The following is a 12,695-nucleotide window of genomic DNA, read 5'->3' as shown; positions in this document are numbered from 1 at the left end:
AAATGGCGGAGGTGGCTGCTGGTGGTGAAAGGCTAGTCGAGCGCGGTCGTAGGAGCCATGAGGCAGTGGCTACGCCAGATGGCCAGTGAGTCGAACCGTAACACGACCACTGGCGAGTCCAGGCGCTGTGCCCCAGTGAGTCGGGTGTGAGAGCGCTGGAGGGCCGAGGCAGTCGTGCCCGGCGCAGCCTGCCGATGCCTCCGAAGACCGAGCGCTGGCGACGAAGCCTGCTGGCTGAAGTTGCTTGATGTGAAACTGCTGAACTGAATCGATGAACTGAATAGAACTGAATCAATGAACTGAATAATCCGGCNAGTTTGTAAACCAGGTTCTGGGGACTTGTCAGTATACAGTCTGGAGATATTTAGTGGCTGGTTTTCTGTGCATTTAATTCATGTATATGGTAAGACATGGCACAACTAATCAAAATGTGCTATTTTCAGCACACCCTGCAGCTTATCTTGAACATGCAAATTGATTGATCTTGGTTTATTTAATACCACTTTCTCAACTGCGAGCATTATCGTTTGATGGTGGGACAACTGAGAATGATAAATAGAAAGGATGTGGAAATGGTCATAACCTATTTAAATGGGTTGTTTGTCTGAGGGGACAGAGGAAACTCATGGAAATATTCAGAATAGATGGCATTCAGGCTGAGATTTAAAGCTGAAACTTCTTGATTATGAAGTTGGAGAGCTTACCACTAAAGAACAATGTTCTACTGATGCACAGAGGTCTGTAGCAAATTTCATTCGGTATTTATGAAAAAGCATGGAAATTTCTGCATAGCACTAGTAATATATGTGCATTAAACTCATTTCGTTTCCCGGAAAGAGATATGTGATTAAAGTTTCTTTCTTATGATGATTTTAGAACGAAAATCTTAAGTAATAAGGTATTTATTTCAGAAATATTATCTCTGTGCAAGTTCCTATGTTTTTGTCTGTTACTGTACAGACAAGTTTCAGATGTTTCATACATTATCACCTGATTAACAGGTTCATATTGGAGTGCATGCCACAGAGGAGTTGTATTTTATAAGAAGTTAATCAATTTGGCCTGAAAGAGTTGGTAGGGTAACTTTATATTTTATCTTAGACTGGCTGCAGATCTAGCTCAGGATCATGCAAATGGCAGACGATTTTTCTCTGATATTCACTATTCTACTATTGATCTATACTGAATTATTACCAAATGTGAGGTACATGATATTATGATATTCTTGCCCTTTAAATTGGAGGGTTCATGTCTGCACTGGCACTTGGCTGGGAAAAAGGTAAGGAATAATTTATATGCACTTTCAAGACCCAGGATAGCAGAATCAGTAAAGTGACTAGCATGACTGAGGTTCAATTCCTGACAGGTGTATAAATGTTTCTCTTTTCCGCCATATCCATATTGATGTCTGGCCTCATATTCAGCATCTACTGGGGGCTCTTTCTCCAGCAGCTTGCACGAGAAGATGACCACTGACCTCCATCACCAGACCTTGTCAAGGTTAAAAGTGCTCTGCATTGTACCTGCACTCATGGCATGGTGCATAATTAAGAATATGGACAAATTTACCACTCACATAATCTTGAGAGAAGGTAGTGATACTGTAGAAAACTCCATTTAGACTCACTCTGTGGAATATCTGACATACAATCAGTAGAAGACCCTAGCCAACAAATCCCCTACCACACAAATGTGTGAATATTATCAGGAAGTTTATAGAAATAATCTTAAAACTTGAGACAGCAAAAATGAGTACTTGATCTTCATTTAGGAAATAATATATAATAGTAAATAATATAATTCCTTTATATTGTATGCAGATATGGTCCACCTATCAGTGCACCGCCAGAAAACTGCCTGCTGTCCGACTGGCCATTCTTTGAGCTGGACCCCAGACGACAACTGGTGGATGATTTAGGCTATGAATTATATGAGAGGGGAAGCTATGGTCATGGTTGTGAGATTAACCACTATAGCCCCTACCCAGAAGAGCAGTATGAGTTTCAACACCAGCATCACTACCACGAAGGGGGTGGAAGTGGACGTCATCCCCCATCACGTCCTCCCCCACGACCACCAGCGTATCCCAAACCCAGTGACGAACGTAAGGAATAAATCACTGGATAAATCAACTGATTCTGTGTCATAGTATACATTGTTATCAACAAAGCCTACTCTTAGATACTCTGCTTATCCAATTTTCATATGTAATCATCTTCTCTAGGATCCATTTTATCTATTATTATACTCCCATTTACGTATTATCTCATGATGGAAGATGGTTCATCCAGTAAAATATATGGGAATGATGCTGAAAAAGTAGGGTTTGATTCTTGGTGCAGGAATATACAGAGTAGCTCTGGCTCTCACCCAGTTTCCTGTGCAATGGCTACCATAGCCTCTTTGCCCAAGGGTTAAGTAGCCAAAGAATGAAACTGGTCATCGTCCTCCATCCAGTGCATAAAAATTTACCATCGCTCCCTTTGCATCTCTGTGGGGTGGTGCTTAAGCACGGGGACAGATTTACCTCATTTTGCTGCTTAAGCACAGGGATAACTTTACCTCACTTGGTGCTTAAGCATAGGACAAATTTACCTCAGCTGGTTTATACCTAGTCATAATTTTATTTTGCAGCATCCTGTTGCACATAATTAATTAATTAACAAATGCCTTAATGTTCCATCTTGAAAACCGCATAATGTGAATGCGGTAACTTTTAAACAAATCTTTACAGAGTGTTGCATGTAAGATGGAACAATAAAGACATTTATTAATTAAATACCTAGTCATTTTCCTGATAACTGCCCTCTAAAATATGTATATATCTTAACCCCTCAAGTGACAAAGTTAATCACATTACATATGTCACTGAAATGAGTTAGAAATTATGTTCCCCTTTTGTCATGTTCAACATAGCAAGAAATATTTCAAATAGACGTTACAGATCTTATATCATGAAATATATCTATTATTTTGCACCATGGCTAAGCACAATAGATCACTGTAGGTCGCGGTGCAAAGGCCGAGAAGGCCCTCCCCTTATACATTCATTGTACAATGGCTACTTTTGAGAAAACTGATGAAGTTTGAATTTAGTTCCACATAAAGTGAAAGGTTATTTTATGTTGATTGGTGTGTATGCAGAATGCTATGTGGTGTATGGGGGTCCAGCCCGTCTGCTTCCTATCGTTGTACGCAGCTCTCTGGATGTCCCTACAGAATTGGACTGCAAAGCCGAGTGCACCCGGGCACGAGAGAGCTTCAACTTCTTCTGTACTGCTCTCAGCTTCCGGTCTGTTTTCATAAAGAAGTTATTTACTTTTATCTTTCTCTTGGCAGCATGAATTTCATCATCTAAGGACAAGTTATGACCCTCTAGCCTTAGGACCAAATGGAAACCTCATGTTTCCATACCAAATAAGGGGTAACATTTCAGCACCAATACAGAAGTAGAAGTGTGTGACCTGACACTATTATGGCGAAGGAACCATGCATTGTTTTACAGTGCGGTAACAATTAAACTGTCCTAGCACAACATTAACTTAACATTACATAGGTTTTTAATCTGATATTTCTGAAGTCTTTGTCTGAAACAAAAAGAAAATTACTTATAATAAACGCATGATGCACAATGAATGCAAAATATGAACACTGTTTGATTGAATGGGCATATTAAGTATTAATTCCCTAAATATATTGCCAGCCCTGATAAGACTTTAATTGCAGATGAACAGTGAGCAGCTGACTACTTCAGTGCACTACCTAAATGGACAGCCTTAGCATAAAACTGCCCTTGTCTTGCAGATCAAGGAATGTGTATCATCCCAACCCTCGTTATGACGAAAACGTTCCAGAACACAATTGTCTTCTTAGTGACATTGAGCAGCGTGACCTGAGACCTGGACTGGACTATATACATGACAGCAACAACTGGATGTTTGCTTGGAACTTCCTGGATCAGCGATGTGACCTCATAGCACACAATCCAGAACAACAACACAGATTTGATGGACATTACATTCGTAAGTGGCAGTGCTAATTTAGTATGTCCTCATGCATTGGTCAAAATAGAATTGCAATTTTATAAGCAAAGATCCTATTCTCTCTCAGGGTGGTTCAGTGACAGGCTCATTTGAGACTAGTCATGAATCTTTCAGGTTCTATAAAAAAGCAAGGAATTTTGACTAGCTGAGCAACTACTAGCTCCTAAAGGACTATATTCCACAGAGTTAGTTAATTACTGAATAATGTACAAAACAGTTTCAGTAAAAATTACAGAAGCATAAATGGGAAGAATAGGACATTGTTACTCTATTACTGCCAGAAAACTTGAAAATGTTGCGCAACTGAACATTAAATAACTTCTGCACATAGCTGCTGCCAGAATATTTTTTTTCCAAGGGGGGTAGCCAATAATTTGCTTACATGCAAGTACTTATATTTAAGCTCTTTAAGACTACTTTTACAGATAACCTAGAGTATTTAGCATAGAAAAATAGTTACAAAAAATACACTTTCAATTTTTGATATTAATACATATTTCTTACATTTCCATCTATTTCCTAAATGATTTATTTATTTATTTCATTTTTCTTTCCAAGAATCCAGAGTTGTGGAGCAGGACCTGCCACCTTCCTGCCAGCACCCATGCTTCCACACCCAAAATTTTGTTCCCAATATTGTGAGAAATGTGCCAGTTAATGTGATGATATAATGTTATCAGGGCATACGAATTTTGGTTAATCGTTGTTAATTGGTTGTAATGTTGATTACAACACCCGCAACCAAAAAGGGAACACACAGCATGAGACACGATATACACTGAGAATAAGAGGAACGACTCCCATAGTGGTGGAACTATGCGCGGTGTTAGAATTGGGACAGATAAGATAAATAATCTTAACAAGTTTTTAGTATATAAATATTTATTATAATTGACAAACATTTTTAAATACTTTTTAAATGACATAATGGCAAGCAATGCAATAGATTAACGTAAATGGAGCACCTGATGATGGCACTATAGTGCCGAAACATGTTGTGAAATAATAAGTGAAATTGAGTGCACTAAAAGACGGACACTGCAGACATATCATTGAGGGATAAAACAGAAAGAATAACCTTATTGGTCAGCCAGAGCCAAGGAATAGCAGAGAATCAAGAGCCTTTCCTCTTTCATTTTTCATTAACCAGGAGAAGACCCCCGATCCCTGGCTATGTGTGGCCAGACTTCATAATCTCTTTCCCTTGATTACTCTGCATCTCAGCCTGATGATGGAGGCACCAGGTTCTTCCAAAATGTTGGTAAACATCTACAAGACTACAAAATGTCAAAACACAGATGACACAAACTAAACTGACACACCACATGCTATGTTGTCATGACTCAATTGCCAGCATCTTTTTGCAAAAACGGGATTGACTGATCAATAAATGAGAGAGTTTCTTACATAAGCCCATTTAACCGTTACACCTTCACACAGTATAGAGTTATAGTGTTACAAGAAATGCTATTTTACATGTTTATTATCTCCCACTCTTAAGTTGAGATTGTTCATTACCATCATTTTTTTTTAATTCGCTTAGTGGGGGGTGGAGTTAGCTTCAGAGAATATGAAATGGAATATGAAATACAGAATATTTCCAATGAATTTAATGTCCCTTGTTTGCCTGTAGCGGGTCGAGTGGATGTGCAAACATGGCAGCGGTTTACCGTGTCTGGAAGGCCATGCCGTTATGGAACAGAATGCATAGAGAACAGAGAGGCAGGATTCTGGTACTGTGAGTTGGAGGGCGGGGATGCCGGAGCCTGGGATTACTGCTGCAGGCCTGGACACCAGTGTGGCTACTCAGAGGGCTACAGCTACCCATGGTGAGAGCCTGAACTTCATTCTTGGGTTATTTAGCACTTTCTATGACCAAAACTGTTCTACGTTTACTGAAGAAAGGTTAATATATATGGTCATAATTGCTGCGGAGTATTTACATGGATCGTGTTATATATAAAACACAGTCCAAATGGATACTAATGTTACGAATGTAGCAGCAACATGACTGAATTGCAGAATAAAGAAAAATAGCTGTAACCATCACTTCTTCTTTGCAGGTGCTATGTAGGAAGCGCTGCAAGGGACCAATGGAGACCTTGCAGTGACCACTACTATCCTTACTCTCATGATCCACATGGAGGCCCTCAAAGACCACCACATGGCCAACATCATATTGAAGCATTCCACTATGAAATGTACGGCCCCCCACGGTACTGGCCTGTTGCTTATCTGCATAAAGATGCTCCACCTAATTCCACCACACTTATTTTGCCCCCAGGAAATAAAGATTCTGGGTCCCTTTTATCAGGGTATGGTTCACATATTAATGGTGGGATTGAGAATCACGTAGACAGTAACAGGTACAATTATGGAAAAAAACTGACTTGGCTCACCCCAGACAACAACACAGGCTCTCATACTGCAACAGTGACAAAGATTGATATTGATAAAAGCAAGGATCAGAATATGAAAGATAAGATGGATCCATTGTTTGTACTTGTAAATGAATATGATTCATCAGGTACTGAGACCAAAAAGGACCACAAATTGACTGGAATGCCAGAGGCTGATATGAAAACAACAACTAATGCCCCTACAGGAGTCACAAAGCTGCAACCACGTTTTGTGACCCTTCGGGAACAAGATCACAAGTTGTCAAAGCTTGTTGCAAGAGATACTGTTCCAGGGGAAATTAAGCATTGGAGTTGGAAAGGAAATAAAAATGAGGAGGAAGAGGTAATGAGCAAGGTAATACCAACACCAGTGGAGTTCAGGCGGAAAATGTCGCAACAGAGCAGTAATGGTGATGCAGGAAATGTCACGGTAAAAACCGTTCAGTTTCAGTTAGCTGTGCCTCGAGGAACTGTTACTAAATTGTGATTTTTCCTTTTGTAAGAGAAAGCTGTGTTTTGGAAAATGGGCCTCAGATATCACTGCCTATAACTGGACTTTCATTCTCAGATATGAAACCATTATGTTCATATCAAAACATTGAGCAGGATAGCATACAATGAGTTGTGATGTAGAAACCACACCAGCACTGTACAACTACAATATGCCAGTATGAAAATATTTGTGTAGACATGGTATTTTTATTATGATATCATATGAACACTGTGGAATGGCACTCCAAACTTTTCTCCTTAGGCCATTGATCTTTGGCCACTGCTGCATAAAGCTCATATAAATATACAGATAATGACAACTTTCAGCACTTGTTTGTAAGTCAGTGTTCCATTTTTTATACATTTTATGCATAATGTGTGTACAATGAAGTCATAAAGGTGAAGTTCTGTGAATCCAATAGTGCATACATCCACCCATCTACACATTTGATCTCTAATTCCTCAAAGTATTTCATTTAAATTAGTTACTGAGAGTACATAAGAAGATGTCAAGAAAATTTAATTTTTGTTTGTATCAGTCTAATGTCAACCTTATCTCTTATGAAACTAAAATCAAACTCCATCATTCATCAATAATGGCTTACTGTAAAAGAAAAATTAGTAAAATATTAAATGTTAATGTTAAGATCTACAACTTTCTTTTGAAATGATGTTTGATGAAGTATAAGTTACAAAAATACACAGAAAAATAACTGATGATTGTAGCCAGTGTGACTGAACTTGCAGCAGTAGTTTTGTATCTGCAATAAGTTAACATTAAGATCAATGAAATATACAAAATATCAAAGAAATGTGTACTCAGTATTAGGGAATTTGTTCATGTTTTTCATACTCACTCATATTTCGTTTCTAATTTATTTTAATTTTTTAATAGAGATGGTTTTCTTTGAAACATGAGTCATATAAATCTTTCAAGACCTTAGCATAAAATATCAAAAGAGCTTCTCTCAAAACACCCCTGCATTTTTCTAACATGTGTGGGAACTATGTACCGACAGCCTGTTTCCAAAGGATGAAAATCTAAGGCTACAAAAATGTCTATAATAAGGGACCCAGCTTCACAACTCATTAAATCAGCTTTGTTTTCAACCATGGTATTTGTCGTAGAAATCACTGTGTTTCATTCTGCTTAAGTGTGTATTAATTTTCACATTTTGAAAAAATTGAAGAGGCCCATTTTCAAAACAAGTTACAAAAGAATTCACAGACATCAAGGTTTGGAATCTTTTCAGAATTCTGTTTCCTCTGTCCTTGGTGAGATTTTAGAAGATGACTTGAAAGGCAAAAATTTGGGAAGGTGACTTGAAACATTTAACTTGTGACCAAGTTACTTGAGTTAATGGGAAAAGAAAGAATTCTGAAGTTTGTTCTTGCACCAGTGTTGCTGGAAAAGAGTTCTAAATATTAACGTCAAAGGTGACTGGATTCCTAAACAAATATTTGTAGCTGAATATCTGTAATGTGCATGGTACTGAAGGAAAAAATCTAATTTCAAATGCAAATAGCAGAATACAGGAAGCCCTTCCCCAGTATGCATTTCACCGATGCCGATTTACCTATACATTAAAACCAAATACCAACACTTATCCTTGAATGTGGAAATTTTTTAATATATGCAGTCTCCCAAACCTGCTCTTATATTCTATGTGCCAACATGTATGCCAGCATTTTCTTCTAATATCTTCAACAATAATCGTACTGATCCTAATGATTCACTGGCTTCAGAGAAATAAGCCCTCTGCTTCTAAATGCATGATCATCAACAGAAGTCTTTGGCATCATCATTCATAGGTAAATAATTTACAGTAAAATATAACATTTAATATACTATATTTCTATTTACCATATGTTAACAACATAACATTTATGGTTTCATTTTGTCTTTATTATTTTATTATGTTTTTATTTTATATACAGTATTTGTGTTTTTGTAGTCCCCTTTTCTTAGTATAAATTGGAGGCTTTATGTAGCCACATTGACAAATCCTCACTTAACTAATTAGGTACTGAGTTTACTGAATGCATATTTACCTACTATGCTAATATTGATGAATCTAGATCTCACAGGGAATGAGGGTTTACTGTATTATGAAAAAAAAAACAAAACAAGATTATTGCTACAGTATGTTACAGATGTATTCAGAAAATCACCTATCCATCCATCTGTTAGAAACAGCACCTAAACCAATGGACTGACTTCACTTAAATTTGGTATGGTAGACCTATGATAAATTTATAAGATTTGAAGTTTTCATTGCAGTGAAGATTCATACTGTGGTCTTCTGATTCATGATATTGTGTCATACAATAAATTTTATCAAACCATTCTCATTGTGGTTTACCATTGTTTCATTTTGTAAGTCACTTCATACAATGGTAAAGGTAAACTTGTTATCTTTATTAGTCTTACGAGATTTTGAAAAACCTACATGCATGGACTTCTTGTTATATGACAATTGCAAAGCAAGTTTCATTGCCTTTAATTAATTTTAAAGGAACTAGTTGAACTTTACATGCATTTCGAGTTTCAGCAGTAACAGAAGAGGTAAATTATTTATGGTACTGATCCTGTATCCTAAGGAATACAATGCGACAGTACCAGTTGATAAATGTGCATTAAAAGATAATGGAATATTCATGTTATGTTACTTGAGTAAAGAATGAAGATGTTCACTGCAGAAATTTCCATCATTTTTAATGATGGATAATAATTAATATTTAGAACTCCTTTTTCACCAATTCAAGATGAGTTATGTACCTAACCAAATGTTGGTTAAAAAACATTTTAATATACTGCATAGATTTCAGTCATTTGTAGAAATGTTTTACTTGAAACTTTTGTACAAACACAAGCATAATGTTTTTATGCATACTGTTTATGTGGCATGAATTGTAATTTCTCAGTTTGTTTACAATAAATTATGTTTTGTGTACATTAAATAGTCAGGTAAATCATGTTTATCAAAAAAAAATTACATCTCTTTCATCAGCAAACTACCTGTTGTCGCATGTATTTGTCAAATATACCATGCAGAGTATAACTGCCCCATAAATGGTTTCAAAGAAAACAAAATACTTAATTCTCAATAAGGAAATCCTATACACTTTACTGGACATACTGCTGAGGGATGAGAAGGGGTCCTAATTAACCTCCCGTCCTGTTCTGCTACTAAATGATGAATTAGCTAGGTACATAGTTACTTTGATTCATGTAGGAACTTCCAGGCTGACCCAGTTAGGATTATAAATGTTAGGTCTTGGTAGAAAAATCTTTGTAAATGTGGTAAAGTTCAAATATTTCATAACAGCATTAACAAATCATTTCTCTTTCACTAAGAAGTTAAGACCAGTTTAAATTTCAGGAATGATTTGATTCAGAATAATTTGTCTGCTATTCTCCTGTATTAAATTAATTAAAATATACAAAGCTATAGTTTTGAGGCTACCTGATTTTCTTGTACAAGCATTAAACTCATGATAAAGGTATACTTACAGGAGGAGCTTTGTGAGAAGTATGTGGCAGCAACACAATTGCTATATTAGGCATGCTGTGGGTTGACACGTGTTCAAGAAAAGGTAGAAAACAGATTGGAATTTCCTGGTTATTGTGTGGTGATAATCCTTGAATTACTGTTGTGTTACAGTCAGGTATCAGTGTACACATTGCTGTTTATATTATACATGCATTTATATAGCTTTGAATAATGAAAGATGTCTTAATTTTACTAAAGCTACTTAGTAAGTAATGCAGAATTTTCAATATCTGAACTGAAATATAAGTTTTTCAGTGTTCACAGCAGTGAGTGTTCAGACTGTGGTCTTCTGGATTGTAAGAGTGTGTAGTAGCAGTACCAATTAACGTCTACATATTTAATCCATCAATAATGCAACAAATCATTAAAATAATCACTATTCAATACCAACACAACATGTTTCGGCCACAGATGGCCAGCCTCAGGTGTTTCGATGCACCTAAATTGTTACACTGCTTTGATGCGCGCTAAAATTGCACATTGCAGTCCACTTAAATTAAAATCTTTCGTAAAATCCTATTGCACCTCGTAAGGGGCGCCGTCCACATGTGATGTGCGTATTCCAGACAGTTTGCTCCAGCAGCTACATCTGTGATCTGAAAAATGCCCCTTGTTTGTGTGCTGATCCCTTGGGCATCGTGTGGTGTTCTCTCCACAAATTCATTAATTTTTCAAATATTCTCTTTTCTCTCTGTCTCCTTCAAATTCATCACTTAATTCTAATCCCACTGCTTTCTATTCACATTCTACAAACACTGTCATACTCCAAGAACTACAAAGAAGCAGGCAAAACAGCACTGAAATCCTCATGGGAAGTGTTCAAATCAAAGTGTTTGCAATAGCTTAAATAATAAGAAATTATGAGTCTGATTTTACTATTTTCATGAATTCTTTCCATTCCTAATTTTAAAATTTAATCTTTTACTTGCTTTGATGTATTGGCAGAGAAAAAAGCAGATTCAGAAACTGTAACTTTTAGAGGAATCCCAAGTAGACACTTCTTTTACTGTGATTGTTAACATGTTAGATATGGAAATTGTTTTCCTCATGTTAATATCTATTCTCTGAATCCTCAGTATAATTGTACTCAAAGTCAGTGTATAAAATTTTCATAATTTCAGAAACAAGTATTTGCCTCTCAGTGCACAAAGTTAAATTTAAATGACACTTCTTAAGAAATGGCCTAACCCATGTTCTGTTTCTCCTTCTCCTGTATCTTCTACTAATAACTGAGTGTATGGTTATATAAGCAGCAGCTCACTATTAAATCCATGACCAAACATTTTTAAAAATAAAGTTAAATATTTGAAAGAGGTATCTAGCACTTACCTTGACAGGTAATATGCTATAGTGTAAATAAAGGGCTCCATGTACCTGGAAGTTTTTCCATGTTGCCAATAACATCAGGGAAATTGATTGACAAGGCAATAGATTTCCACCAACATTGCTGGCAACATACAGCAGTAAAATTGCCAAACATTGCCAAAAATTGATCAATTTTTGTTGCTTGTCTAAATGTAAATTTAGGGAAGAACATGTATTGAACATGTTGAGAATAGTGTGCCGAGGATTTTTTTCTTATTTATTTATGATTTATTTTGTGGCACTTCAATCCATTCTTGCCCCAATCTGCTTTTACCTTTATTTCTTCTACTTGCTACGGGTTCCATTAAAAAATAATTCATTCTGGTTTCTGCATTGGTATAGGTAATGTAAACTGCTCTATATAAATTTTGTTTTGATTCTATTACTTCTGTGTTATTGCATCAGTTTGTTGACCTAGTGACTTCATGGTTTTATTTTTTGTGTGAGCTTGGCTACAAAGACAGAATTTGAGTGTAAGAAGTAGTAGGGCTGCTACAGGGTGAATGTCCAGAGTTCAATTATAAGAATACAGGCCGGGGTGACTCAGTCGCAAGTACAGTGACTTGCTATAGGCTGGGCGTCCTGGGTTCTATTATAAGAGGTAAGCAAGGGTAGCTCAGTCAGTAGAGTGACCAAATGCAGAAAGATCATCCAGAGTTGGAATCAGTCAGCATTGTGACTGATTACGGGGTGGATGTAATGGGTTCAGTCAGACAAAATAAGCCAAGGTGGCTCAGTCAGTATTACAGACATGTGGGGTTCAATTATTTGATGTGGTATATGGCAAGATTTTACTCTGCTCCGCAACGTTCACACTGGCTCTGGAGCCCACACAGCCTCCC

The 12,695-nt window shown here is 36.8% G+C and overlaps 1 protein-coding gene across 7 annotated transcripts in view; it reads left to right on the top strand.

The window, feature by feature from the left end:
• Positions 1 to 9,896, top strand: part of LOC111870214 — an 82,463-nt gene extending 72,567 nt beyond the window's left edge. For all 7 annotated transcript variants that reach the window (XM_023862317.2, XM_023862316.2, XM_033753712.1 and 4 more), the window contains 5 exons: positions 1,821 to 2,104; positions 3,145 to 3,292; positions 3,805 to 4,022; positions 5,677 to 5,872; positions 6,107 to 9,896. In XM_023862317.2, coding sequence (XP_023718085.1) covers positions 1,821 to 2,104; positions 3,145 to 3,292; positions 3,805 to 4,022; positions 5,677 to 5,872; positions 6,107 to 6,929 — 1,669 coding nt within the window. In that variant the 3' untranslated portion in view covers positions 6,930 to 9,896. The remainder of the gene's footprint in view (positions 1 to 1,820; positions 2,105 to 3,144; positions 3,293 to 3,804; positions 4,023 to 5,676; positions 5,873 to 6,106) is intronic.
• The last annotated feature ends 2,799 nt before the right edge of the window (positions 9,897 to 12,695 follow it).

The sequence above is a fragment of the Cryptotermes secundus genome, unplaced genomic scaffold (assembly GCF_002891405.2).
Source record: "Cryptotermes secundus unplaced genomic scaffold, Csec_1.0 scaffold1182, whole genome shotgun sequence".
Lineage (NCBI taxonomy): Eukaryota > Metazoa > Arthropoda > Insecta > Blattodea > Kalotermitidae > Cryptotermes > Cryptotermes secundus.
Note: the sequence above shows the minus strand (reverse complement) of the source record. Positions and strands in the feature narration are given on the sequence as shown.